Source organism: Amborella trichopoda, chromosome 7 (assembly GCF_054954075.1).
Source record: "Amborella trichopoda isolate Santa Cruz 75 chromosome 7, AtrichopodaSantaCruz75HAP2 v2.0, whole genome shotgun sequence".
Classification (NCBI taxonomy): Eukaryota; Viridiplantae; Streptophyta; class Magnoliopsida; order Amborellales; family Amborellaceae; genus Amborella; species Amborella trichopoda.
Window position 1 is genome coordinate 7,027,791 of NC_142342.1, and position 27,986 is coordinate 7,055,776.

The window sequence follows — 27,986 nt, forward strand, 5'->3', positions numbered from 1 at the left end:
GAACTCACACCTATGGAGATAACCCACTCTCGATTAGCCTCCCGTAGCCATATTTTTCTTGCCACTGTTGTGTTTGCCTCGCTATTCATCACCAGCACCAACAACAGTATTGCCATCAAGGAGGAGGTTAAGCTCTCTGATTTGCTTTTTTTTTAACTAAAGACGTGGCTTGGTCACATTTGTCACATTCACCGAGGCTCTTTTTATTTTCATTGACACAACTTCCATAAGGAGGCTCATATGTTTTCCTCAAAAGAAAAAAAAAAAAAGAGGGTGGTATTTTTTTTTTTTTAAGATATGGGCTTTTGTCTAGAAGCCCAATTTCATTGGCTTTTTTTTTTTTTTTTTGATATGGTTATACTCAAAAGAAAAAAAAAAAAATTTGTAATTTACAAGTTGGGTGCTTCTTCGCATCCACACCCAACTTGAGGGGGAGAGTATAGGAGATATGGAGATGAAGATGATCGAAAATCCAGATTCTGGATCAGTCCAATTACTATGCAAAGGGAAGTTATGGTTGGTGATCAAGAGTTCCGTCTCCAGATGAGGAGATGAAGACGATCGAATTTCACAGTCCTGGTTGTTAATCGAAAGTTATATTTCCAGATGAGGAGATGAAGATGATCGAATTTCTCGATCCTGGTTGATAATCAAGTTTTCCATTACTTGATCTTGTTTGATGATTGAGTTTTCCGTTGCTCCATCCTGTGTGATGATCGTCGAGTTTTTTGTTACTCAATTTCGGATGTTCCGAAGAGAGAAAGAGAAATCATTTTCTTTTAGAGAGAGAAAACTTCTAGAAAGAAAAGAAGCCTCTAAAGAGAGAGATCTTCAGATAAGCCTCTAAAGAGAGAAGATCTTCAAAGAAGGCTCTGAAGAGAGAAGATCTTCAGAGAAGCCTCTAAAGAGAGAAGATCTTCAGAGAAGAAAGTAGAGAGCCCAAGAAATATTGTTTCTTGGAAGACCCTAAAGAGAGAAAGTCTCTAGAAAAAAGTAGAGAGCCCAAGAAAGGTTGATCATAGTAACATGTGATTTTATCATAGTAACATGTGATCTTTTTTTTGGCAACTTAGTATTGTTCAAACTTGAGCTACTTTGAGTCAAAAATCTTTAGTTTGAGGGGGAGTGTTGGGATATGGATATATTGGGTTCAGATCCATATATATAATTATGGTTGTATATGTATATATCTCTTGATAAGGTTAGGTATCTAGAAGATAGATACCAAGTTACTTGGTCATCAAGTTATCATACCATATTTATCTCATGTAATTGTGTGATTGTCCACTATATATAGAGATACTTATTGATGTAAACATTTATCCAATAAAATAATGATATAGTCGGTTGGGGCTTTGGATCTGTGGACGTAAAGGTTCTGTCTGAACCACGTAAATATTCTCTATCCCTTCTATATTCCCACAAATTCTAACACGATCTTCATCTGTATAGGCTTCAACTCATAATTGCCCATGATTAGCAAAAAGCAATCCTGTCTTTGATTATGATTCTAATTACCTAGGTATTCTACTAGCAGCATTAAGATTGATGGGTCATGGAGAGTGTATAAACCAACAAATCACACTCACAACTTATGCAATATCTGGGCATGTAAGTGAAGGTATATTAGTCAGCCAACTAATCTTTGAAACCTACTCATTCTCGACAGCTTTACTACTTTGGTCATCAAGCTTGTGATTTTGTTTTATAGGCGTGCCAACCAATTTGGTGTAAGCTTTCTAATTTTCTTAAGGAGATCCTATATATACTTTCTTTGAAAGATGAAGAGTCCTCTTTTTGGCCTAATTACTTCTATTTCAAGAAAGAACTTGAACAAGCCTAGATTTAATTTTTTTTTTTTGCTTTTTTTTTTTTGTTTTTTTTTTTTGGATAATTCAATAGGGAAGACAGGCCCCTACCCGTTTTTTAAGTAGATTAGGAGTTATATTTTTTGAAGGTGTCAGTGGGATGGTGTTAACGGCAAAAACAGAAACCACAACGTGGTGACTAGGTGTGGGGATGCTACAACCACGACCCAGCCTCTTTTCTAAGTGTCCTAAATCTTTGATTGCAAGACAGCACATGCTCACCAACACACGAAAAAGACATTTCTATCATTTTTTTAGTGTATGAACATTTTGATATTGTTTTTTTTTTCCTTTTTTGTGTATCTAGATTCATTCCACCGTCAACATGTCCAAAAATAAAATAAAATAAAAAAACTAGATTCAGCACCCCTCTCCTCAAATTTGAAATCTAAATGATTTATAAATAAAAAAAACGAAAAATAAAAAACACCGGGCGTTGAATGACTCAAATTGAATATGAGTCATCCAACTATACTAATTTTATAGGTTTGATAGCTGATGCCTTCCCACCTATACCATTCACTGGATGTACACAAACCTATTTCCCATGTATACAAAATGACAAAGCCAAGTATTTCTTCCAAGTCTTCCTTCCAATGGACAGAAAAATGCAACAATTATATCCATGATCAGAAAAGAGGCTGATGAGGTACTATGGGATGTTAAACTAGATGTCAGAAGGATGAACCACAAGGTTAAACAACAGTTTGTAACCTTAAATCACTTCACTCTTCTTCTATTATCCAAGAAATCAAGATAGACTGGTGTGGAACCTAGAATCTAGTGGTACTTTCATGGTTAAATCCTTATATGCAGTTATCTCGAGGGACCGTTTAGTTGAAGAGAAGAAATCAGTACATAAATTTTGGAGCTGCAAGGTACTACATGGGGTTAAGGCCTTCCTATGGCTTGTGGCTGAAATAGGACCTTGACCATTGATCGACTTCGTAGAAGAGGTTTGATTATAACAAATATTTGCTTATTTTGCTAAAATGATGAAGAGACCAATGATAACATTCTGCTGAATGTCTTGAAAGAAAGGAATTATAGATTTTTTAAAGGGAGAACTAGAGACATTTCCCAAATGCATAATGCTATAGTGACTTCATTTACGCTATGGGCGCAGGCAATTCCCACCTTAAGGAAGTATCAAGAAATCCTCCTCACTCAGTTTAAGGAGCTGCTCTTTTTTAAAAAGCCACAATTATACAAGATCAACATTATAGCATGCACTACCGGATTAAGCTTAATTTTGATGGCAGTACTAGAGTAGAGACGCAAATATCGAGGTGTTGTGGCTTACTCAGTGAATCCAAATGGAGTTTTGTGGTCTTATCAAGATCAATTGCACCATTGTGGGGTTAATGAAACTGAATTGTGGGAATTGAAAATTGGTTCATCTAAATTGGATCCGAGTTATACAAATCAGATTGTGGAAGGAGATTCAGCTAATGTAATTTCTTGGTGCAAAAACATGGATCAAACTCGATGGTCTTGGATAAACTTGCTAAAGAGGCCACTGCTGCCTATATCCTCTTCTTGACTTCTTCTCAGATCCATTGGGGGTGTAGCCATGCTCTTCTAGTCCTTTAGGAGAACTACATCCTGAATCCCCCTTCTTCTTTTCTTTCTTCCATGTTTTAGTTTGTTTATTTCTTTTTCTTTTCTTTTGATGTACTCCTTTTCATTCTCTTATTAAAATTTACTAAAACATTCAAAAAACTGAGATAGAGAGCTACCCATCTTTTTCTACGAGGTCCATAGTCGTTACAGTTTCAATGTTAACTTAAAAAGAAGCCAAAATATTTTCTACTCCTACTGGAGTAAATAAATAAATTACTCCCTCACAGAAACTAGATACTAGGTATGCTGTTCAGGTCTCAAATTTTGGGATATAATCTCAACAACCCACAGAATAATCTCAAGAAAAAAATTATTGAAATAAACTCTTTGTACTAATAAAAACTAATGCCTCAAGATTCAATAGAGACCGTCCAATTTTTAAACAACTAGATCTCAGTATCACAAAGCTCAAAATTCAAAAAAAAAATCTAGTAATTGCTATGCAGTTCTAAAAATTTTAGATTAAAAAAAGACAAACTAGCCAGGTGCTATGACTAAGGTACTGGACATGCAGTATGAGGACCGTATAAGAGCTACGAAAAGAAATGAAATCATACAACATAAACACACAAAATGAGGGCATAACATACCCAACGACCAAGAAAGGCTGAAGCCTTGACAGTGAGGTCGGGCATCCATTGAGGCCAATATCATCTGCATTCCAAATAACATTCATAATAAATATATATATATAATATTGATATTAGTTCACTAGTTCATATGAATATATGAGCCCAACAATCCAAATTGAATATAACCGATATAACGGTCACAACCTCATTTCGTGTTGAAATTTTAATGTTTTTCTACAAATCCAAATAACTTGAAATTTTAGTTGTTCATTCTTCTCATTAATGCACACCTAATAAAAATATTTTAAAAAATAATTCACAAAGACTAAATTAACCAAAATACCCTCGAAACGTTTCAAAGGTATTTTGATCAATTTATTTCTTGCAAATTATTTTTTTAATATTTTTATTAGATTTTCTTATTTTTGAAGAACACATGCCTAAAATTTCAAGTTATTAAAATCTGTAGAAAAATAATAAAAATTCAAATACGAAATAAGATCGTGACTATCAGATCGTGACTAGCTCATATGAACATATGGGAAAATATCATGTGTGCCAAGGCGCGTATTGCTACAGTAAACACCCACTGCCCGGATTGAATCTAGGCCGATCTAACAATCACAAATATTCAATAGTATTTGAATTTTATTTGTTTTTTTACAAATCTAAATCAATTGAAATTTTAGACGTGCGTTTTTCAAAACTAAGCGAATCTAAGAAAAATATCAAAAAAAAAAAAAAATTTACATTAAATAAATTGATCAAAATACCCCCCAAAAGTCTCCGGAGGTATTTGGCCAATTTTTTTCACGAATTATTTTTTTTTTTGATTTTTATTAAGTGTGTTTTGATGAGAAGAACACACGCCTAAATTTTTAAATGATTGGGACTTGTAGAAAAAAAATTAAAATTCAAACACGATCGAACATCCGTGAGCATCAGATCGACCACATAATGGCCCAGATTCAATCTGGGCTATTCGCGTATGGGCATACAACAATGACTCCCTATATATATACATATGGAAAAATCTTCCCAACACATATAGGTGAAAATGAACAGTGATTTTGCCTATGCTCCTCACCGTCCAAAGTTCATTGCACAGTCACGATTGTTCGTTAATGTTTTATTTTTTTATTTTTTTGTTATTAATCAGAATGATATAAAATTTGGAGCATAGGTATACGTTAGTGAGATGCACTAAATAAAAATATGAAAAAAATATTTCGTAAAATATAAATTGTGGGATAATTTTGATCAATTTATATTTTTTGAATTATTTTTTTTATATTTTTATTAAATTTTCTTATTTTTTATGAACATGCGCTCTAAATCTCAGATCATTCCGATTTGTAAAATAAAAATAAAAATTGAAACACTAACGAACAATTGTGACCGTACGAAAAACTTTAAACGATAATGAACATAAGCAAAATCATTGTTCATTTTCGCCTATAAGCATTGCGAAGTGTCTATATATATATATATATATATATATATATATATATATATATATATATAAAGGAAAAGTTTATATAGAGCCGAAGCTCTAAACAACCAAATTTGAACCTACCTCAAAAAATTTCACCAGAGTTTTTTATGCCTAAATATCTTTAAATTGATCATCTTAACATCAAGATGCATTGACATGAGAAAAAAAAATGGATTTCAAGTTTTGAAATTTTTGTATTTTGTAATGCATTTTTGGACTGCCAATTTTTAAGTTTTCATAAATATATCGATCTGCACTATTTTTTAAGCTTAAAAACTTTATAAATAAATATGAAAGTATAGTTTAAGGCTATCACAAAGATTTTCAATATTGAAACTATATTTCTCGACATTATTTGAAGGTAAGCTCTAATTTGATAGTTTAGAGCCTAGGCTCTATACAAACCGCACCCATATATAGGTGAATTTCCAAACGTCAAATCTTCATCAAGTGGTTCAAAATACATCACTCATTGAATTTTAATCTTTTTTCTATAAGTACATATCATATATATTATCGGCATTCCATAAGGCACAACCTTTCCAAGTCTCATATAACATTTACAAATTCACAAATGTTTTACTACAAGTAAACAAAAATGACCAATAGAACTCAACTATATATATTTTGCTTTACAATTGAAAGCTCTAACCCTTTACAATCAATTGGGAGGCAAGAAACAACACCTCCCACAACACTGAAGAGCAAACCCAAAAACAAAGAGAAGAAAGAATAACGAGGCACATGCCCTCTTGAGACAACAAAGAATGCTATCTGACTCTGAAAATAAATTTAACAAAAACAAATGGAACACACCTTTCAATGGCAGGGCATCACCCTCTACCCCTGTAGTATACTGGCCCCTATACTAGAAATTCTATCCCATCAAGGGCAGATCTAAGTTCAAAAGAATAATTTTACAACTATGACCCAGGCAGCAAATAGAATTAATACCCAGGCCAGAGAGAGAGAGAGAGAGAGAGAGAGAGAGAGGAATATGGGAAAATGGGGTGGATTTACATTACATGATTTCTTTGGCAAAGGGAACTAGGAGCAATCATCTCTATCTCAGTGTTTTTAAGGAAGACCTTTCGAGACTTTTGCAGCCAGCTTTTACTCCAATAAAAATTGGAACGCTGGGTTCTCAAAAAGCTCACTTGCTGGCTTGACATCAGCAAAGTCTTTCTCTTGCAAAGAACTCGAGATGTCGTCAGCCGAGAAGGGAATGCTGCAGCAAGCCAGGTCAGGTAAGGTACACTTAACTCTCTCTCTCTCTCTCTCTCTCTCTCTCTCTCAGGACAAGGAAGATCAGTTAATTTACCTCGAATTGTCATCCAGTAAAAAGGAATTGCTGACTGCTGTGTTCGAGTCCTCTGTCATCAGCACTCTCATGCTGGAAATTACCTGAAGAGATAGAAAAAGTAAGAAAATGAGGAAATCAAGAATTTGGTTTCCAAACTAAGTAGGGAAAGGTAAAGTTAGGCAATGCAGGTTTTTAGCACTTACACCAGGGGAGACACTATGGGTGCCATACTTGTCATCCCAATACAGTGTACATATTCGATAAAGCTGTTGCACGCTGAGAACCTGGAGAAAGCCATGACAGTGAGCACTAGGTATCAAAGATTGCTATGAAGAATACACATCGCATGTATAGTGTGGCGCGAAAAGATCAAGCTATCCACCACCTGTTCTCTACAGAAGGTGGAGATGAGCCACTATTCTGCTGATGGACTTGAAGCACAATAGTGAACTCATCTCCACCGCTCTATGCTAAAGGATGGTGGATCGATGGTAAGCATAGCCCCCACTATTACACAGCATGTTCAACATATTCTCCCATTTTCTGTGATTGTGCATGCACCAGAGAGAGAGAGGGAGAGTCCATATTTGTGTATTTGAGTGAGCTAGTTCTTTGGATGTTTGGCTAAATGTCTGCAGGCATGCATGTGCAAACATGCATGAAACAAGACTCATCTTGGTATGATCTGTCTGCATTTTTACATGTACGTGTGCATATCTGGGCATTTCTATGTGTTAAGCGAGAGATTTTGTACTCACTGGGCAGAGATCATTTGTGATTTCATCAAAGGAAACTTTAGTTTTCTGGTGTATAACCTGCAGATATATCGATATCAACATGGGCATCAATTATACATGTAAAACCATGACAGGAAGACGTTATTGATTAAACAAAGAAACAACCATAAAATGGCTTTAAAATATTATCTCAAAAAATTGGGAAAATATTTCTTGTGCATGTGTGCCTTCTTCTTTTTGAACAAAAGACAACTATGTCGATCACTAGCTTGATCAATATCTCCTTCAACCACACATGGTGTGAGGCCAAAAAGTTGCCAATGGCCTGGCCAACAAGGCGCACTCAACGTGAGCCTCATCATCCACACATAGGAAACGAGAACCAACGAAACTGTCCCTAGCTCTCCCCTCAGGCATTCTTCAAGTCGCCTGAGTTCCCTCCTTACTTTGTAAATCGTGTACACATGCACAGTGGTGTATAATTCGTAAAGCATATTCTTACTTAATACTAGTCTATTAAAAAAAGGCCACAAACTGTATATCCCGAAGATCAAAAGAGTAGAAAATTAGCAAGAGCAAAAGCAGGTTCTCTTTCTTCTTCTTTTTCTGGTAATAAAATGCCCGTCTCTCTTTTTTTTTATTGTAGTCAGATACTATCATGCAAAAATCATAGGCCTAAATATTCCTAAAAGAGACACGATTGCCAAGAGAAATTCAGGAACAGAAACAACAAATGAAAAGGAAGTAGCTCAAGTCCCATACACAATTCAGGGCTTTTAAAATACTCATTTTTGTCACTACATAGAAAAGATATTGTAAATAACAAAATATTTTCTTCACTCATAGAAAAGATACTTCTTAACTCATTATGAGCATTCTGACCAAAAAAACAAGAAGCATTGCCTTAATAGGGAAGAACTCATCCATCACATTCACAAGGACTCGAAAAAGATTATCCATATTGCACGTACCAAAAAGCCTACAGCTTGTCTTATGTGCTTCAGTTCATCCCAAGATGATCCTGCAAACTGTGTCAGGCAATATTTCAACAGTGTATTCAATAAACAGAAGAACAATCTTGCAAACATATTTTAAAAAGGGAAAAATTTATATAAGGTTGCAACCTAAAAGATGTACAATGAAGGTGCACCTCAAAAATCCATGGGACTGTTTTGATGTTAGAAAAACCTCTAATTGATCATCGAGATGTATGAATATGAAAACAAAAAAGATTTTTGAGTCTTAGAACTGGTGCATATTGCAACACATTATCTGGACCGTCCATTCTCAATATTTTCATATGTTTATAGATCTACTTGATTTGAAGCATTTTTGGAGTCTAAAATTTTATAATTAGAGATGAAAATGGATTCTCAAGACATCCAGATAACTTTTGACACCAAAATTACATCTATGATAAAATTTGGAGATATGCCTAACTTTGATTGTTTAAGGATGCAACCTTATACAAACCACACCATTTTAAATATCAATCAATAAAAAACAATGTAGAAATTGTTCTTTTAATGGCCCCAAAGTATCAGTTCCTATTGGGATCCCAAGCCAACTGTGATTTAGGACATGTACTACATTCAATTAGTGGCCAAGTCAGATCCCGATATGGAAATTAATTCAAAGATGCATACGAAGGACAACATATATTCAGACCTCTCCTTTTGCATGGCAACACCAAAGCTCCATTTCAGCTAAACCAGCTTTCACATATTCTCCATTGCTAAACGTACAACATTCACGCCGCAATAGGAGACTGCATGACATTCAGGCAATCAATGAACATAATCAATAGAGAAATTCGAGGGGATGAGGGAGAGGAAATTAGTTGCCAGAAAATGCATTAAACAAATTATTGGGGATTTGTAAGCCTGTAAGAACAGAATGTAGAAGACAACACCAACACAAAACAAAACACATGACTACCAACTTGTGCAACATTTATAAGAACTGAAAGCCATCAAAAAGCGCACAGGTGCAGGCAAAAAGGTGCTCTTGGCTTTCCAAAAGGTTTGCAAAGAGCACGTAGACCACTATATGGAAAAAGCTAACAAACACATGGCAGCTATAACGAATAATAATATAGGTGGAATCTCAGCCGTTAAATCTTCATCGGATAGATCAAAATACATATCACTATCTAAATTTTAATCTTTTTTCTAGAAATCGGAACATGATGAAATTTTGGGCATGTGTACTAAAAAATAGGGCGCACAAAATGTATTAAAAAAATATTTTTCAAAATATAAAATAACCAAAATATCCCTGAAAATGACGGGGGTAATTTGGTTATTTTAAATTCTTGAAAGTATTTTCTTATACTTTTATATGGTGCACAATAGTGTTAAGCATATTTACTTGAAAGTATTTTTATAATTTTTCTAGAAATCGGATTATGATGAAATTTTGGGCATGTGTACTAAAAAATAGTGCCCACAAAAAATATATAAAACAAACTTTTTTCAAAATATAAAATGACCAAAATAACCTTGAAAATGATAGAGGTAATTTTGGCATTTTAAAATTCTTGAAAGTATTTGTTTTATATGGTGCACAATAGTGTTGAGTATATACATCCAAAATTTCATCTTAGTCAGATCTATAAAAAAAAGATTCAAATTCAAATAGTGATATGTATTTTGAACAACCTAATGAAAATTCGACACCTAGGATTCCACCTATTACTTATATTATTATTCATTATAACTATCTCAGTCAGATCTATAGAAAAGATTAAAACTCAAATAGTGATATGTATTTTGAACAACCTAATGAAAATCCGATCGCTAGGATTCCACCTATTACTTATATTATTATTCATTATAGCTGCCAGTGTTTAGTCGCTTTACTTTATCTATATATATATATATACTAGCTCACATAATAGTATAAGCCCAATGGCCCAGATTGAATCTGGGCGGATCTGACGGCCTAGAGTATTTGTATTTTAGTTTTTTTTCTACAAATCCAAATAACTTGAAATTTTAGGTGTATGTTCTTCTCATCAAACCGCACCTAATAAAAATATGAAAAAAATAATCCGCATAATAAAAAGACCAAAATACCCAGAAAATTTACAGGGGTATTTTGGTGACTTTTTTCATGTAAAATATTTTTTTAATATTTTTCGAATATTCACCTATTTTTTATCAACACACTCCTAAAATTTCAAGTGATTTGGATGCGTAGAAAAAAATTTAAAATTCAAACACTATCGGGCATCCATGATCATCAGATCGGCCGAGATTCAATCTAGGCCATTGGGCTTATTTTTTCTTATGAGCCCATTGGCTCACAGAAGCCTTTTCCATATATATATATATATATATATATATATATATATATATATATATATATATATATATATATATGAAAAAAGATCTTGTCAGCCCACGGCCTGATAGCTACAATGTCAGCCAATGGCCCAGATTGAATCTGGGCCGATCTGACAGTCACAACTACATTTCGTGTTTAAATTTTCATTTTCTTTCTACAAATCCAAGTCACTTGAAATTTGGAGCGTCTATTCTTCAAAAATAGAAGAATCTAATAAAAATATTAAAAACAAATCGCAAAAAAAAGAAAAACATTTCAAGGGTATTTTGGTCAATTTATATTTTGTGAATTATTTTTTATATATTTTTATTAAGTGTGCCTTGATGAGAAGAATGAACGTCCAAAATTTCAAGTGATTTGGATTTATAGAAAAATAATAATAAAAATTCAAATATAAAATGAGGTTATAACCGTCAGATAAGCCCAAATTGAGTCTGGGTGATTGGCTGATACTGTAGCAGTTAGCCCGTGGGCTGACAGAATCCACTCCCTATATATATATATATATATATATATATATATATATATAAACCATGTATCTTTTGTACATGGAGCCATGGAGGGTCACTATCATTCTTGTCCCTTAAATTTTAAAATGGGTGATTGTAAGAGTGTCATTAAATAGACACAAAGTTCCAAAAAAAAATATTTTCGAACTTCGTGACTCACCCCAACCCCAAACCATCCAATTTGATATCTAATGAGTGGGAATGATTGTGACCTCCATGTACAAAAGATAAATGGTCTCTTTGTAGATAATCCCATATATATATATATATATATATATATATATATATATATATATGGGATTGTATACAATGAGACCATTTACCTTTGAGACATGGTAGTCACGATCACTTACAACCATCCGATTTAAAATTTGATAGTTTGGATGTTTCACAAAGTTCGAGAAAATTTCCTTCTAAGTTTGAACTTGGTCAATGGAACAATTGTAGCCACCCAATTTCACATCCAATAGTCAAGATTAATGTGACCACCTTGTACCAAAGATAAATGGTCTCATTCTATACATTCTCTATATATATATAGAGCACAACTAACTTACATCTAACAATATAGATTTTGAGCACAACTAAACCTACATATAACAATACACCAGAACAGACATCTAGTGTTAACCCAATTTTCTCTATCCTCAAAAAACAATTTTTTATTTTCTTCCCAAATTTTTTTTTATGGGCATGTTCACCAGGGTGAAGAGGACATGGATGCAAAAACTGGGTAAAAATAAATACTCATAACATGATTTCGTTTTTTCTTTTTTCGTGTAGGCAGACTTCTGTAGCATTAGACTAGGGATATATTAAAGAGGAGAGAGAGAGAGAGAGAGAGAGAGAGAGAGAGAGAGAGGGAGAACCTGTTGAAGAGTTGTACATTAATAAATGAAAATATCTGTGTAAAGATCTTTTGGATGAGAACTGAGGGCACCTGAAAATTTATAGCACTCATGTCATTTGAGATTTCATCTAAAAGGCATGGGTAAATCGAATAGCAGAGAAAACTACTTACAAAGTTCTCCTGCAACATTTTAAGAAGAGCATTGAGGTTGTCAATAATGCTTTGCCAGTGACTGCTTGGCGTATGATGCCCAAAGGACCGGCCCGATCCCCTCACCATAGCTCCCCTTGATGTTCTTGGTGCCTAAAATGTTACCATATTCAAAGTTGCATTTCTATAAGTTAGTACACTAGTAACCCATAAGCCATATACAACAAAATTTGAGAGTTAACCACAATGTTAACCCAACATTTCATCTGGCTCACCGTGTCAGTCTCCAACATTTCAACAGATTTGCTACATATAAATGTACTTCTTAATATTATGATTAATGCATGAAGCCATTATAAATTTTGTTGCATACCATGCTATAACAAGTTTAAAGACTCGTCATAAAGAGTTCTCTGACACATTTATCAGATGAAACTCAATATCAGCAGACATTTTCTTCAGCAAAATATCTCTATCCACCATGTGGCACTGTAATGCAATTGCAATGAATAGACAGTAGCATGAATACTTGGAAAGACGAAAAAGGATTAAAAAAAACTCAATCAAACTCAAGGAATAAAAAGGCAACGTGCATTCCAAAGGCCTAAAAAGCACAGGAAACTCACATCAAACTATAAAAGTTATCCTTTCTAATGCAATATTATTTATAGCAATCTCCAATGGCTCACAAACAATGTAGGAAAAATCGAACCGGACCGGTTATAACCAAACATGGGACCGGAAGTGGTTCAACCGGCCTAACCAAGCAAGTTACTTGCGGTCAAAAAAAGTGTTAAAAAAAATAAAAATAAAAACATAAAATAAAGTCTAAAAAAAATCAAAAGTATATTTAAAGCATGATGCACATCCAAATGAAGTTTAACAACTAATGACAAAATCGATTTTAAATAATTGATTTGTGCGCAGGGGTATTTTTGAATTTTTTAAAAAGATGGAAAAATGTAAAAGTATTAATGGCCAAAACAATTTTCAATCTTTGCCAAAATGATGAAAAACATTAAAAAGCGCATTACAAACAAAATCCCTTATTTTTTGGGATTTTATATAATTGTTTTTTAATTTTTTAAATATACCCAGCTAGTTCACCAAAACCGACTAAAACCGAAACCGGCCAATTCTGACTTAACCGGGCAGTTAGAATTTCAACCACTTGATTTTTCTTACACCGATCACAAACTACCAATATTATACTGTTCCTAAGAAGAAATGCATGGAAGAAAATGAGTTTCTCAAATGTAAACCCGAAAGATCATCGCCAAAAAATAATATCATTTCTAAGATTTTACTTTTCCAAGCAACATCTACAAGTAGGACATGTAGCTTGCTCTATACCTGAATGCAGAGGGCAAGCAAAGACATCAATTCCTTCTTTACATTGTCACGAATGATTCCATATATTTTCTCCACATAAGCTGTCAGCTGTTGCTTGAAAAGCAGCGCAGGGTACTTAGCCTCAACTTGGCGAACAACATCTAGGTTGCCCACAGCAAGTTGTGCCGAAGACGGTGAAGAGCGAAAACCCTATTAAAAAAAAAAGAATCATACCATTAAAGTTTGCTGAGCATGCACAGTCACTAAAGCTCAGCTCATTATTATAGTTGTGCCTTGGATTCTGACAATAATGAGATAGAGAGAGAGAGAGAGAGAGAGAGAAGACTAACCTGAGTCATCCTTCCAAATAATGAAACTGCAGCAGCAGGTTTCCTCTGAGGAGTACTTCCGGGTGCACCAGCAGCTTTCAAACTCCGCTGTAGCAAGAACAACAAAGTGGATGTATTTGACAGCCAGTATGCCAAATGTTCATTATCATCTTCATCCTGCATGGCAGAGAAGAAAGTTTCAGTCAACACCCACAAAACTTTACAAACCACATGCATTACCTTCAGCTTCACACAATCACACCCCAACACCTCCACACACATACACCAACCCCCCCCCCCCCCCCCCCACACACACACAAAAAAAAAAAAAACACTTCTACCATGCTACAAATAGCACAAAAGAACACTATGGACATATGGATATATGTACAGTGTGTAATTTTCTTCTATAAATTTTTTATTAGCATTTGGTCCCTTAGGCTTTGGCTTAGTGGAAGGCATCCCCACAAAAGTGAGGAAGGTCAAGGGATCAAACCCTTAGATAGTCCCAATATACCAAACAAACTGACCTAGCCATTTCCAATTTCGATTAGCATTTGCAAATAACAAGCCAATAGAATGCACGTGACAAACATATCATGTTCAGAAACTATTGCAGACCCAAGTTTTTGAATTATAAGGACAAAGATTTGAACTATTCTCTTGATTTGTTGGGTCATCGACCTTTGGGAAGATTAATATACACAAGGACTTTGTCTAGAAAGTAAATAAAAAACAAGAAAAATAAGTTAAAACCCTAATACGCTGTGAGATGTAGGCCATTAGGAATTGGCCACCTGAATTGCAGAACCAATAGTCTGAATGAGCCTGTCAAACACACTGGTTCTTTCAGCTTCAAATGATTTCCAGTGAAGGAGAGATTTGTATATGGTAAATGCTGCAACAGGTTTCCCATTGCTAAACCCAATATTCTGCATGATGCAATTAATCAAAGCATCGACACTTTCCTGTACCAACAAAAAGAAGATTGAGAAATTAGCATGCATCCATATCAAACTCAGAAGAAACACAAATCCCTATAGGAAGTTCTAAGATTCAACTGGTTGATTCAATTAAAAAAAAAAAGTAGTTTCAATGGGATAAGGCATACATGTTGTCTCTCGATTTGTGACTTTCTCAATTTGTTCTCAGATTCTGCATGTTCCTTTGATGCAGGTAGTCGACCTTGTGGTTCCTGGAAAATAGTTCTCCCCTTATGAGCACAGAGAATAACAAATATCTAATTACAATACCAAACCAAAGGCAACAAGCATAGTTTCTCGAGCATACAGTTTTATTTTTAAGCTCCCCACTCTCATGGTGACCATTCTCCACATTCTGCAAATGAAGATAAGCATTAATACAGGTATGGTCTAAGGAAGGAAATATTCAAAGCAGTATGACGAGCATGTAGAAAATTATGGGCTCTCGGTTCATGTACCTTAATTACTGGAATTGACAGATGCTCTGACATACGCTTTACAGGAGAATTTAACAAACTCTGCTGCCGAAGAATTTGATCCTCAGATTCCATGTTAGATATCTTCTCTTCAAGCCTGCATAAGGAAATCAATTAGTTAACCTATAATAGATGAAAAATTAAAATACAGCAAATAAGAATAGTAGTAAACCACCAAAATTTCCAAAACTAAATACCGCTAGGCAGTATTTTAAACCTCAGACTTGCCCCAGGACTCTATTGCTATCTGGGGCAAGACAACTTGGCAAGCCCCGAATCAATTCTCCGAGTCTCATCTTTAGATAATTGTACTTTTTGAAGATTTGCTGGATTTTTTAAGATGCAGACGGACTCAGGCAGACTCAAGTCAGACAAATCAGACTCAGATCATCCAAGTCTGCCTCATCCGGAACCAACAGGATGCTGATTCCGAGTTGCTTGCCAAGTCTCCTGCTCGGACGCTCCAAGTTTTTAAATACTGCTCCTCACGAACATGTGCCATGCTCCAGAAATTATGAAGTAAGCTACCGCCAAGACCTTTGTACAGTGGTCTTCAAGTGGATTAGCTTCCACTCTGCCTCTTCAGCCATCTTGCGTCTTTCTTCACTAAGTTTGTGTGTTTCTTCATACTTCTTCTCAGCTTCATCAACTTTCTTTTCAAGTGTTGACACCAAGACCTGAACAGAATCAAATTACATGTGAGAAACATGTGAGTTGTTACCAATGAAATGGACAAAGTACACCAGTTTCTCATACAAAATAAACAAAGAACAAAGGTGCTCTAATAGGGACTATCAGAGGGATGTCAAGTGCCTCTGGTGTTTCCAAGGTTGTTGGCCTACTCACCTTGAGCTTTTCATTTTCCTTGGCAAGCTTATCCAGCTTGGCGGTATCTACAACTGGAACCTCTTGTATAACAGAAACCTGCTCTGCTGCCTTCTTTGCTGCCTCACGCTCCTTTATCAGAAGGGCTTTACTTTCCTTGACTTGATTTTGCATCTCTTGCAAAGCAGATTGCAATTTAGCAGTTTCTTGTACTTTGGCTTCCTCCAAGTCAGCCTACAATGAGAGATCACATGTCAAATCAATTATGACCTACAAAGCTATAGTGCGTTCAGATTAATTTCGAAAGAAATTTGATCACCAAGAATAATAAATACATTATGTATCTTGGCAGTTAAAATTATATTTGATTATATTGATGTGCCAGCAAGCTATGTATGTTTGCATACATGCATGTTTCCTGCATGGATGTGGCAGTGTTGTGTGCGTGCAAGTGCATGCACACCTAAATTTCAGGTGAGCAGACTAACTCATTAAACCATTCATATGATCATAATCTTCAAGGGCCCCTAAATGAACCAAAAAACAAAAATACATGAATCAATTCAAGTGGTTTGATATTGACATCTTAATATAGTATGCAAATGATGCACATACTAAGACAATGAAATTGTACAGTGCATGAGTTATAATTTACCCGCATGCGTTTCTCCAATTGCAATCGCCAGGTCAATTCTTCGACTTGCTTTTCCAACTTGTTCTTGGCAGCTTGTAAAGCACCAGTTTCCCTAGCCGCCTGCAAAAGAACAACCCAAATGGAAGCTGGTCTTATTGGATACCAGAAGTAAACTACTCGATAAAGGACAGAACATAGTTTTAACCACATTATTAGAGTCTAGAGAACATCGATCAACGATCCACCAGCAAACTGATAAAATTAAAAGTCATAAGATATCAATCTCAAGAAAGACCACGGCATGTTCTGTCTTAACTTTAAGAACCGACCATAACCTAAGATGGTTAGATATAAGATAATTGAGCCCAGAAATTTTAGAATAAAGAAAATCAAACATTTTGATAGGCAGAATTTGGGAGTTTATGAAAGCACTTAGTATAGATTTCAAATCAATTTACAGAAAAGAAAAGAAATTGCAAAAGCCTGTGAAGCATTCATAAGCCATTCTGACAATCTGGCCACACTAATAAGAGTCTAAAGGCCAACATTGAAGCAGTTAATACAAGCAAAACTGCTCTTAAAGACATCAATTGGAAGAAAGATATTCCTTTTTGTGAGAAAGAGAAAAGAGCAAAAAGCAAACCCGCAACAAGAAAATAACCAGGACCTTTCCATATTCCAAGAAGACAAACATTAGGGAACCTATGAAGTAAATTATTTTATATTTGGTTCACGCTGGAAAGAGAGCTTATACAGGCCTTTATGAATAGCAGCTCCAATTTAACTCCCAAAAAAGAAATGCCATACAAAAAGACTTAATTCCCAAAAGTGTTAGACGCTAAAGATGAATGAGTTTCAATGAAGATGATCACGTGATAACTTTGTTAGTTACTGCTACAAGGATAGCTCACCATTTTGAGTTTCCGCAGCTCTTTTCTTGCCACTCTGCCTCTCCAGGCACATTGTATTTTAATTGCAGCTTTCTTGATCCTTGTATAGTGTAGACGGGCGAGGTAACGTCGGCAATTAGTCTGCATGTAAAACAGAGAAGAAAATTATGACACCAGAAGTTAAATAATTCATCGGCTGCATAGATAAAATTCAATTATAGAATGTATTGAAATGTCATTTCCTTAAGCAGAGATACAAGTATTTAACATGCCACTACGCCATATTCAAAAAGAACCAGGTGCACTCAACAAAACTCATAATTCCGTTGTCGGAAATGGAAAATTCAAATATAGAACATACTGAAATGCCATTTGATCTAATCTTTGAAAAGCACCTAATGTGGATATCTTAATGAACAATCATATTTTTAGGATTATATACTTCATACTTATGCATTTGTTTCTAAGGATTTTGTTTTCTTCTTTTTGTTCGGCTTTCACCACATGTTGTTTTCCGACAAGTCAAACAGTTTTACTTTCTCGGGCCTCTACGCCACACAGCTATGCCAATGTGACTTTCACAGAATCTTCCCCCAATTTGCAGATAATATATTCCAGTTGCAATAGCCAATTTACCTGAATGATAATGGCAGCTCTGGTCTGCCGCCTGAAACGAAGCTCATCGCGAGCAACCATCCCACGCAATCCCGATTGAATAATCACAGCTGACAACACCAATTCTTTGTAAGCTTTTTTGGCAAGATAACCACGCAGGTATTTCTGAATTGTCAAGATTGCAGCTTCTCTCCGCATATCCTCATAAAGCCGGCGTGCAAGTTTTCCTGCCAATAGAATACAAATACCCATCACATACAGATTGTATATAAGCAAGATTGCATGACCTGATAAGCATGACTTTAGCAACGGAAGTTGAAAGCATTGAAGTAAAATACCATCAAAAGGGAAGTAAACAGAAGTATACCATATCTAGTGGACTTGGAAGACCATAGTCTATTGGGATCAACATAATCCAATTAAGTGATAGGCGATAATAGAGAGAGTAAAAACTAGTATGATTTCACATCCCAATGCACATCAATTTAACTGTGTATGACCCCAACGGAAAGTGAGTTACCACATTTCATTGGATTGTACTATACCCATCATTTAAATAGAGTTTTAACATTTTCAGTATACCTCTCCATAGAGCTTGAACACGTATTGCAGACTGGCGCATTGCCAGAAACTGCTTGCGAGCCATATATGAACGCACTTTCCTCTGGATGACGACGGCTGATCTACCCAGCACTTCAGTCCTTCTGGCATCCAAATCCGCCATCTGACCAGCCCTGAGAAACACCTTCGTTTTACCTATCTGCAAGTTTTAGCCAAAAAATAGCCTGATTTTTTAAAACTTATCCAATGAATACATGGTTTAAAGCATTTGGAAAATCCTGCATCATTGAATTGCATCAAAAGCCGTCCTTTTTTTCATATTAGTATCTTTCCACAAGTAACAAATTCTCTAAGCTCATGGGGCTGCAAGATATGTCATACATAAAACAATAATAAAAATGAAGTGCATGATTGACTGCATGTGTCTATAATTGTTTGTTAATGATTTAATGAGAATAATTAAAGACGCCACTTACAAGGAACAAAACTATTATCCTTAATTTAGGCCCTAAAATTCTCAGGTAATACAGAGTCCTGAATAAAATCCTCAAGAGCTGAGTCAACAACATTGATACCTGAGAAAATCATATCATTATGCTTCCTAAGATGAATACTCGCTTGTTGCCAACTCCATTCTAAGAAACCCAGGGATCACGGATGTAAAAGTGAAAATTGTTGTTTGATAGATTGCTGGTGAATAAGAAAGATAAGTGAGTACGACTCCTTATAAATCAAGTGAAGTTATACTATAAACATTCAAGGACATTGCCAAGTATAAGGTGCTGAGTATCGGCCAAATCCTTGAATGGCAACACAATAGCCTACAGGCAGGCTAAACAGGTGGCATTTTCTACTTAAGAAGTTGGGTCAGGTACTGATAAAAATTATCTAATCAGGACTTGCTTCTATAATCTGGTTCAAAGAGAGATTAGGGAAGGGGTTGAGAGAGATCCTTAATGTCTTAAAGGGTGGTAGTTTCTTCCTGGGTACCATGATCTGAATTGGACCATTTAAACTCAGTCTGGAACTATTATTCTGCCAAATTAAGTTTGTGTAGTACTAAAGAAGATACTACGTAATTAGATCTTATAGATTCAAGAAACTTATATGGGACTATGCCGGAAACAAAAAAATTAACTACAAGATAAAGAAATCCCTACCAAGTAAATATACCACGAACAAACTATCAATTTATTAAAGGAAAATACAAACCAAAAATAATTCCCAACATTATCGAATTATTAATGTATATACCTGATAGCCTTGAAGATCTACCTTCTCCAGCAACTTCTTGCATGCAGTGACCTCATCACAGCTACAAATGATAAAATCACCTTCAGTAATTTCAAGGCAATAATGGAACATACATGAAAGTAACTAGCATTATCTAGGAGATTACCTTCCCAACAAAACATCAGGGACAAGGATACCAAAGCGATCAAGAAATTCATCAAAAGTTCGTCTCGTAGGATATCCAGCACAACTTATTCTAATTGCCTCCATGACTCCCTAAATGAAGCACACAAAACTTCCTCATTATACCATACAAATCAAAAGGGAGGTATTTAGAAGCACATGCAAATAAAGATTGAAGAATCCTAACAACAAATAAATAAATAAAATATTTGAAGAATCTTACTCCGCACCGAAGTTGCTGCAAGACATTCTTGTTCTCAAATATTGAAGGCTTCAGAAGATTATTGGGTTTTACACAACGAATGTAGTGGGGCTCTGTGGAGCTTAGAGTTTCCAGCAATGATTGCAGTTGTTGCTGTATTTAGTAATTTAACACAAGCAAAAATTAGAAAAATATATAAACTCAGCCAATTGTGTTATAATAGGAAGATTAGCACACCAAACTAGGAAACAGTGACAACTAACAACAAACCTTAAAACGGGAACCAATAGATGAGAATTTTGAAGACTTTGATGATTCCTCAGATAGTGGAGGAAACAAGCCCGAGACAAAAGAACACTTTGAAGCACTTAAGAGAGCTTGATGCTCCGCAATAACATAATCTTTGTTCTTGTCAAGGAATTGATCGGTTTGGTAGGTCACCTGAAAAATCAGAACCAGAGAGCATATGACTCCTGCAATTCTATGGATCAGTTAATTTTGTCAAATGGATGACTTCACGATGTAACTTACATCACCAGCATAGTGACAGATGGTGAAATCAGTGCGTGACAATTTGGGCTTGCTGAAGCGTTTGTGGTTTTTGAATGTCTGGTAAAGCTTCTGAGCAAATGTTTCATGTGTTGACCGAGGAAACATGCTACAAAACACGGTTTAAATCCATTTCAACCATATCCACAAAATACATGCAAAGTGAGCATTCAAATGAATCAACACCTAAAAAATATATTATTTGCACTTACCAAGCCTCATCAAGAAGTGCAATGATCCCTCCAGGTTTCTGAAAGTAATGACTCAACGAATTAGAAAATACAGAAATCCAATATATGGAATTCCAAATAAAAAAAAAGAGTAATGCACTAATTATGGCACAAGTTTTACCAATAGGCTGCATAGTTCCTTCAAGAAATAAGATGCATTAAGAGAAACTTGATTCGGTACAAGAAACCACTCAGAGAAGCATGTAAATTATTTACATCCTAAGGACCAAAAGCAGATCTGACAGGCATAAACAAAAAGTAAGCCAAGGTAGACCATATAATGGAAAACCAGCATCAAACTTTTCCCAGTCCGAGAAAGTGAGAACCAAAAAGAATGATTCCTCCCAACCTAGCGAGCCCCAGAGAAAAGGGAATTACTTATTCCTTATATCAACAGACGACTATATTCAGGTGAACTAGTAATACTTGGATGAGGGTTGGGGTGGTAGCCTGCAGGAATGGTAAGTCTTGGACAACCACGAGTGATTGTTAACATATTATACCGCATCAAAGAGATGTATTTGTTACGCATATTGAATAGAAGTTCTTAAACTACCACCCTCTTTAACCAAATCCACCCATCTATATGGAAGGCTACACAATTACCACTTAATGCCCTTATGCAACCTATAAACCAACTGACCCTTCTCCCAATAACAATCTTGCTGGATTCTAACTAGAGCACTACTATCATTACAAATAAACAGAAGAAAAATATAAAAGGTGAGTATTGTACTTTATTTACATCTGCTGAAAACAAAGATGTAAAACTGATACCAATATCTACTCGAATCTCTCAACATATTATATTATCATGTGATGTAATCCAGGAAGCAGAAGGCTAAGAACAAAAACCTTATCGATTAGATCCAGCACATCCTGATTATCAATGAATTCAATGTAACTCCAGTTGATTTCTTCCTTCGTATACTCTTCCTGCTCCATCTTGAAAACATGCTGCTCCACACAAATAGATAAAGTCTCCATCTGTTATTGTGATTGAATGGTGTCATGCAACTAAAATAAATGGGAAGTTAAACAACTCCCAAACAAACCTGGTTGAAATGTTGCTGAAGTTTTTCATTTGTCAAATTAATGCAAAATTGTTCAAAGCTGCAAGTGACACAACAGTTTGTCAATGGCTGAAACAAACAATTTTTTTTTTTTTTGGAAATTGTTGACTGTTGGCTGAAACAAACATTATTAATGAATAATGATCATGCAAATGTTCATTCATAAGTTAAACAAAGGTGATCTGGCATACTTGAAAATTAGAAACAGTAATATTTGGAAAGAAACCACATTTTATAATTGAAGCATGAGCAAAGAAGTCATCAAGGGAAAATCAGCTTTGAGTTTCTTCCAAATAAATTACAACATCGAAAAAACCAAGAGCTACTCAGTATATAACATTTCACATAACTTCATTTGACACAGAGCTCGTCATTGCATCTGATTCTGACAGATCAAAAGATAAATGATTACACAACCCCAGAAACACCAAATAACTATAAATATTGTAATAAACTCGATTGAATGATGTATTTAAGGAAATTATGGTACCTATAAAGAAGAATATACTCGTCGAATCATACCTCCTATAAAGTCTATGTGCATATTCTGGATGGAAAATTATGAATACATAAAATATGATAGAAAATTATATCGACATAAAAATATGTTAATTGAAATAGATAAGAGCACCTGTTTGTCTTGAAACTCTCAAAACCATAAATATCCAATACACCAATTAGAAACTTTGAGTGGGGGTCCTGGCCAATTGAACTATTTATCTTATTCACCAACCTGCACCAACATCACCAAAACAATAAAATGTGTGTGAAGTAGTTCGTAAGAAGAAGCATCAAAATCAGTGAGGTTAATTCAAGAGTCCTCACCAATCAAAAAGCCGAGAATAAACAATTTTTGCTAAAGCATCTCGACTGAAAGTAGCAGACTCTGGATCAAGAGTTTTTGTGATGGTCTCATCACGTGTTACAATCACACGCTTACAGAGAGAATCTTCAAGTAATTTTAGATTGCACCTGAAAAACTAAGAAAACAAATGAGTAACAAAAACAAGTCTCCACAAGATACACGGCACAAGTCATAAGATTCAAAACGGAAGCTTTTGAACCGAAGTTATGTATCGATGTTTACATAAAAAGCTCTGCTGCAGTCTTGAGATGAAATAGTGATTTTTCATCTTTGGGCTGAGAAGAATCAGTTTCCTTTCCCTTAGCGAATTCCACATTTCCTAAATGAAGGATTGCAGCCACAACTCGGAAAATTGCATCCTGAAATACCCATATATCATTAGAGAGTAATTTCCTAAGGGTCAAAACAAGGACACTTGCTAAACATAGATAAGGGCTTGGTTACCAGAAGCAAACAGTAAGCATAAGTGCAATAGGATTTGCACTACTGGGAGATTCCTGCAACAAGGGAATTTAAAAAGATATGCAAATATAGGTTGGAATTACCTGTTCATCAGAACTAATTCCCACAACATCCATGGCCCTTCTTGTGGCCAAGTACTCCTCAGAATCATTTACTCCATCCAACTCATAACAGTTGGACTGATTCAAATAGTGAAACATCCTAGGGTTCCCCAATTTGTATTTCTCAACATCCTGATAATAGACCATAGTTTAAGACAAATATTAAAATTTACCCAAATAACATAACATGTCTCCCAATAGCACATTCATTCATTAAAAGTCCAGAGTGTTTAAAATACCTCAGGTGGTGCAGCACAAAGCATATAGAAGCAATGATAATTTCTTTCAGGATCAGAAACTTGACAAACACGAGATCTTTCTAACAAGTAAGTTCTGATAGCAGCTCCTGATATCCGTCCCCTCTTGTCAAACTGAATCTCCACGAACTTACCAAACCGACTGCACAATAAATGGCATACAAATTTTAGGCCACATTGACCATTCATCACAATAACCTTACAGCACCAAAATCCTCACAGGTACACAAGCACAAAATAATAAAGAAGTTTTGAAATACATAGTGGCTCATTATTTACCCAAAAATAGTGACATTATAACGACCAAGGACCCTTCAATTGTTATCAATTATATTAGGGACCAGTGCAATCACATTCAATTATCAGGAATTATTCGCTGATATTTTCTGTAGCAGCAGCGGCCACTATAGCTGTTATATTGAAGCTTTTCAAAATGTCGACAGTAACATGCAGTCAGTGTCTTATGTCTACTACCCAATCAATATATGTCAAGATTTAGATATGTCCTTCATGCTATATATACTCTAGTAAGGGACAACTTATTGTGCATATGTCTAAAGGCACAAGCACCATAGAACGCTCACCTTGAATTATTATTTCTAACAGTTTTTGCATTACCAAATGCCTCCAAAACAGGATTTGACTGCAAAAACGACAAATAGTCAAGGACTCAAAAATAATAACAAGGGAGATAACTTATACTATGCCAAAGAAAGAATGTCTTCTCCAAACATCTAAACAAATAGTTTCTCTGAGCCCCTAATTAAAGAAATGGATGGGCGGGTATTCCCTTACTTCTAGAACTTGCTGCTCCACCGTCCTCCCCTCTGCCGCAGCTCTACCTCCCATGTAAGCAAGATAACGCATAAGCATTTTTGTGCTTTCCGTTTTACCTGCTCCACTTTCTCCACTCACTAGGATTGATTGGCTTATGCCCTCATTCATCATAAGCCTGAAATTGTACAGATACCACATCAGGTATGCAACAGAACAGATATGCTATCAGATATAGATTGTTGTTCAATTGAACCTGAGAACAGTACCTGTATGCAGCATCTGCAACAGCAAATGGGTGAGGGCTTAGCTCCCCAAAGGCAGCCGCTTTATATTGTTCCATCATATGGTTATCATACAGATGAGGAAGCCTTCTAAAAGGATTTACGGCAATCAATATATTGCCTGTGTAAGTCTGGAAGTGTCACACAAATTAATCAATGATACCTCAAGTTGTAACAGTAAACAATGACCAATAAGCTTCTTTTTCTTATTGACCAATGGCCAACAACCGAGATAAGCGGCATTTATAAGATGAAAGAACACAAGGCAAACATCAAATATTATAACACTGCCCTCTGCTCATTACTTACATATATTTCATTCATGTCATATCTAGATTTTAAATTTTGCAGAACACCAGGTTCATGAAGATAAGCCAGCTTTGTCATGTCATCCACCCCACAAGGGGATGCCTCAGGATCCTTAGGGTACACATTGGAGACATTTGCGGTAACCTACATGATGATAGAAAGCCAAATTGAATCTCCTTATAGAAAAAACCGACTAGCCTGCCTAGCCCAAACTACTAGGTTATAGAAAACAAAGTGAATTTGGCAAATGAGCTCAAGCACGGTACCACAGTAAGTAACTAAGAGCTAGAGCAAGTACTTACTGTCTTCCCAGAGGAACAGCTTATCTTTATTTCCTGGCCTTTAACTTCAACTACTTCCCCATCTGCCCAAGCCTCATCAGGATCCTCCACCCATACAAGAGATCCCACAGTTATGTTTACTGGGGCAGCCTGCATCATCAAGGAGCCAACCAAGTCAGTGTAAGGCTTCATAAAACAAAACCACCCCATGACCTCTCCAACTTGCGCAATTAAAAGGAGTGAAGGAAATATGTAGTTGCTGCCCACCAAAGCAAAATAACAACGGCCAAAGAAGACAATACTTCTCATTTGCAACAACATAACAGATAAACTAATGGCAAAGATACCTGCACACTCTGAAATAATTGCTATGCAGAGGAAATATGTATTAAATAGTTAAAAACTTTTTTTTCTTAACACTTGGAAGTTATTGGATAATAGTGATATATTGGGCATAAATGGAAATTCAACCATTTTGCTCCATAAGTTGCATCAAGTACTTCACATTTTTTCTTTTTTTTCTTTTGTTTCAATAAAAAGTATTTTGCATTGCTAACACTAAACCATAAGCTATATAATCATTTGAGTAACTAATAAATAGTAGTTTCATACATGTTACCAAAGCTATTTGAGTACTTCCATTAATGAAATCAAATGACCCTGTGGCCAAAGCTATATGCATAAGACAGAGACATAAGGATGAAAGGCACTGCAGGTCAACATTATAAGGACAGTCAAGCAGAAACCAATTATCGGTAAAATCATCAGGAAAAAGAAAAATATAAAACCAGCTACTGAGGCTGCACCATGGTTTACTCTAAGCCATGTTCTTGCGAATTCATTCTTAATTCTAAATCTACTCCTTATATCTCTACAAAGAAAAGTTACAGGGGATGAATGGCAGAGCATCTACTAATAAAGTTATCCAAATAAATGAATAACAGTTGTCGATGATCATAATAAATAAACAAAAAAGTATAAAAGAAAGAAACATCTTCAGTCAATAAAAAGCCACAGGGGCATGGCAAACTCATTGTTAAAGAATTCCATGAAAGAGTAAAAGGTCATGCAACAGTTTCCCTCATAATCAGTTAAAAAAACTACCTAAAACATCTAAAACAACAAATAAAGCACTAAATGACGGACATTGATGCAGCATCATAAAAAGGAACCTCAAAAAAACTAAAAATAAAGACTCATCATGGAGACAGTGAATAATACAAAATCAGCATTCTCCAATAATCCCACATAACCCTCACCAAAAATCAAAGTTGAAGTAAACTCAAAGTAAACCCGGGGAAAAAAGAAGTGCAAACTGCATATCTCACAATTGAAAACACATTCAGAAGTCAAACATTTCATTCCAGGCACTCGAAATCCTTGTACCATACAAACTTATAATGAGCACCATCCAAGAAAAAGGAGCGAAATGGAAAAAAAATAAATTGATTTATACAAGAATAAAGATCCCATTGGCATTTTGCAATAAAACCAAGAAGCAAAAAGTGAAAACTTTGTTAACTCTCAAAAAAACCAAGTCCATAATTCAAGACAGAGGCAATCAAAGGCCCCTCCAATAAACCGTATTTCCCAAAATTAACCAGAACAACTGAACAACCATCATAAAAAACACTAAAAACATGAGAACAAAAGAAAAAACCAAATATCAAGACCATAAAACCCCACATTCACAAGCTCATACAGAATCAAAACACCTAATGAAACAATGACTCACCATTTCTTACTCGATCGAGTTCAGAAAACCCGACCAGGCAAGCCCAAAATGCCACCAAAACCTCACTCTTTATCTCGATCAGCTCCTCCGAATCCAGATCACAGATCACGAAAACCCCTATTCCAAAACCCTAAAAAAAATGCGAATCCCTGAGGCAGCTGAAATCATCCACGAAGAACAAATTAAGACAGAGATTTGAGGAGAAAAGAGTCCTCAAAAGTGGCTGAAAATTCCTTGTAAAAATAGCTCTTTTATTTCTAGGGTTTATAACATGGGTCTAAAGCTTCACAGCCGATCGTCACAAAAATATGACCGGCATGTGAAGAAGAAGGCCCCTCCCTCTGCAAA

The 27,986-nt window shown here is 35.4% G+C and overlaps 1 protein-coding gene across 3 annotated transcripts; it reads right to left on the reverse strand.

Annotated features, from left to right (window-relative positions):
* Positions 1–6,097: 6,097 nt before the first annotated feature.
* LOC18444199 (myosin-6) lies at positions 6,098–27,983 on the reverse strand. 3 transcript variants are annotated; one of them, XM_088871715.1, is made up of 39 exons: positions 27,639–27,983; positions 25,925–26,053; positions 25,623–25,766; positions 25,299–25,444; positions 25,051–25,207; positions 24,840–24,898; positions 24,238–24,397; positions 23,981–24,130; positions 23,658–23,794; positions 23,396–23,542; positions 23,202–23,303; positions 22,553–22,610; positions 22,353–22,454; positions 21,480–21,517; positions 21,250–21,376; positions 20,989–21,159; positions 20,740–20,871; positions 20,500–20,609; positions 20,355–20,415; positions 19,122–19,299; positions 18,561–18,766; positions 17,946–18,065; positions 17,056–17,154; positions 16,422–16,634; positions 16,113–16,252; positions 15,558–15,672; positions 15,407–15,454; positions 15,228–15,311; positions 14,914–15,084; positions 14,138–14,293; positions 13,809–13,997; positions 12,477–12,608; positions 12,325–12,395; positions 9,267–9,366; positions 8,570–8,626; positions 7,620–7,676; positions 7,065–7,145; positions 6,880–6,962; positions 6,098–6,786 (listed from the first exon to the last, which is right to left on the reverse strand). In XM_088871715.1, exons 1-39 carry the CDS (start codon positions 27,639–27,641, stop codon positions 6,672–6,674), a joined length of 4,548 nt encoding a protein of 1,515 aa, XP_088727841.1. In that variant the 5' UTR covers positions 27,642–27,983; the 3' UTR covers positions 6,098–6,671. The 3 variants fall into 3 exon arrangements, with proteins under 3 accessions (XP_088727841.1, XP_088727840.1, XP_088727842.1); XM_088871714.1 differs by lacking the exon at positions 27,639–27,983 and having other exon boundaries at positions 25,925–26,062; XM_088871716.1 differs by lacking the exons at positions 23,658–23,794; positions 23,981–24,130; positions 24,238–24,397; ... (4 more) ...; positions 25,925–26,053; positions 27,639–27,983 and having other exon boundaries at positions 20,747–20,871; positions 23,396–23,468.
* Positions 27,984–27,986: the final 3 nt, after the last annotated feature.

Bases quoted from the DNA above. Each gene is read 5' to 3' on its own strand.
- LOC18444199 (XM_088871714.1), bottom strand. From the start codon at position 26,062: ATGATGCAGGCTGCCCCAGTAAACATAACTGTGGGATCTCTTGTATGG. The intron at 25,208-25,298 runs GTACTGTTCTCA...GTACAATTTCAG, and splicing joins GTTGCAGATGCTGCATACAG to GCTTATGATGAATGAGGGCA. The intron at 12,609-13,808 runs GTATAGAGCAAG...GTAACATTTTAG, and splicing joins TGCTTGCCCTCTGCATTCAG to GCACCAAGAACATCAAGGGG.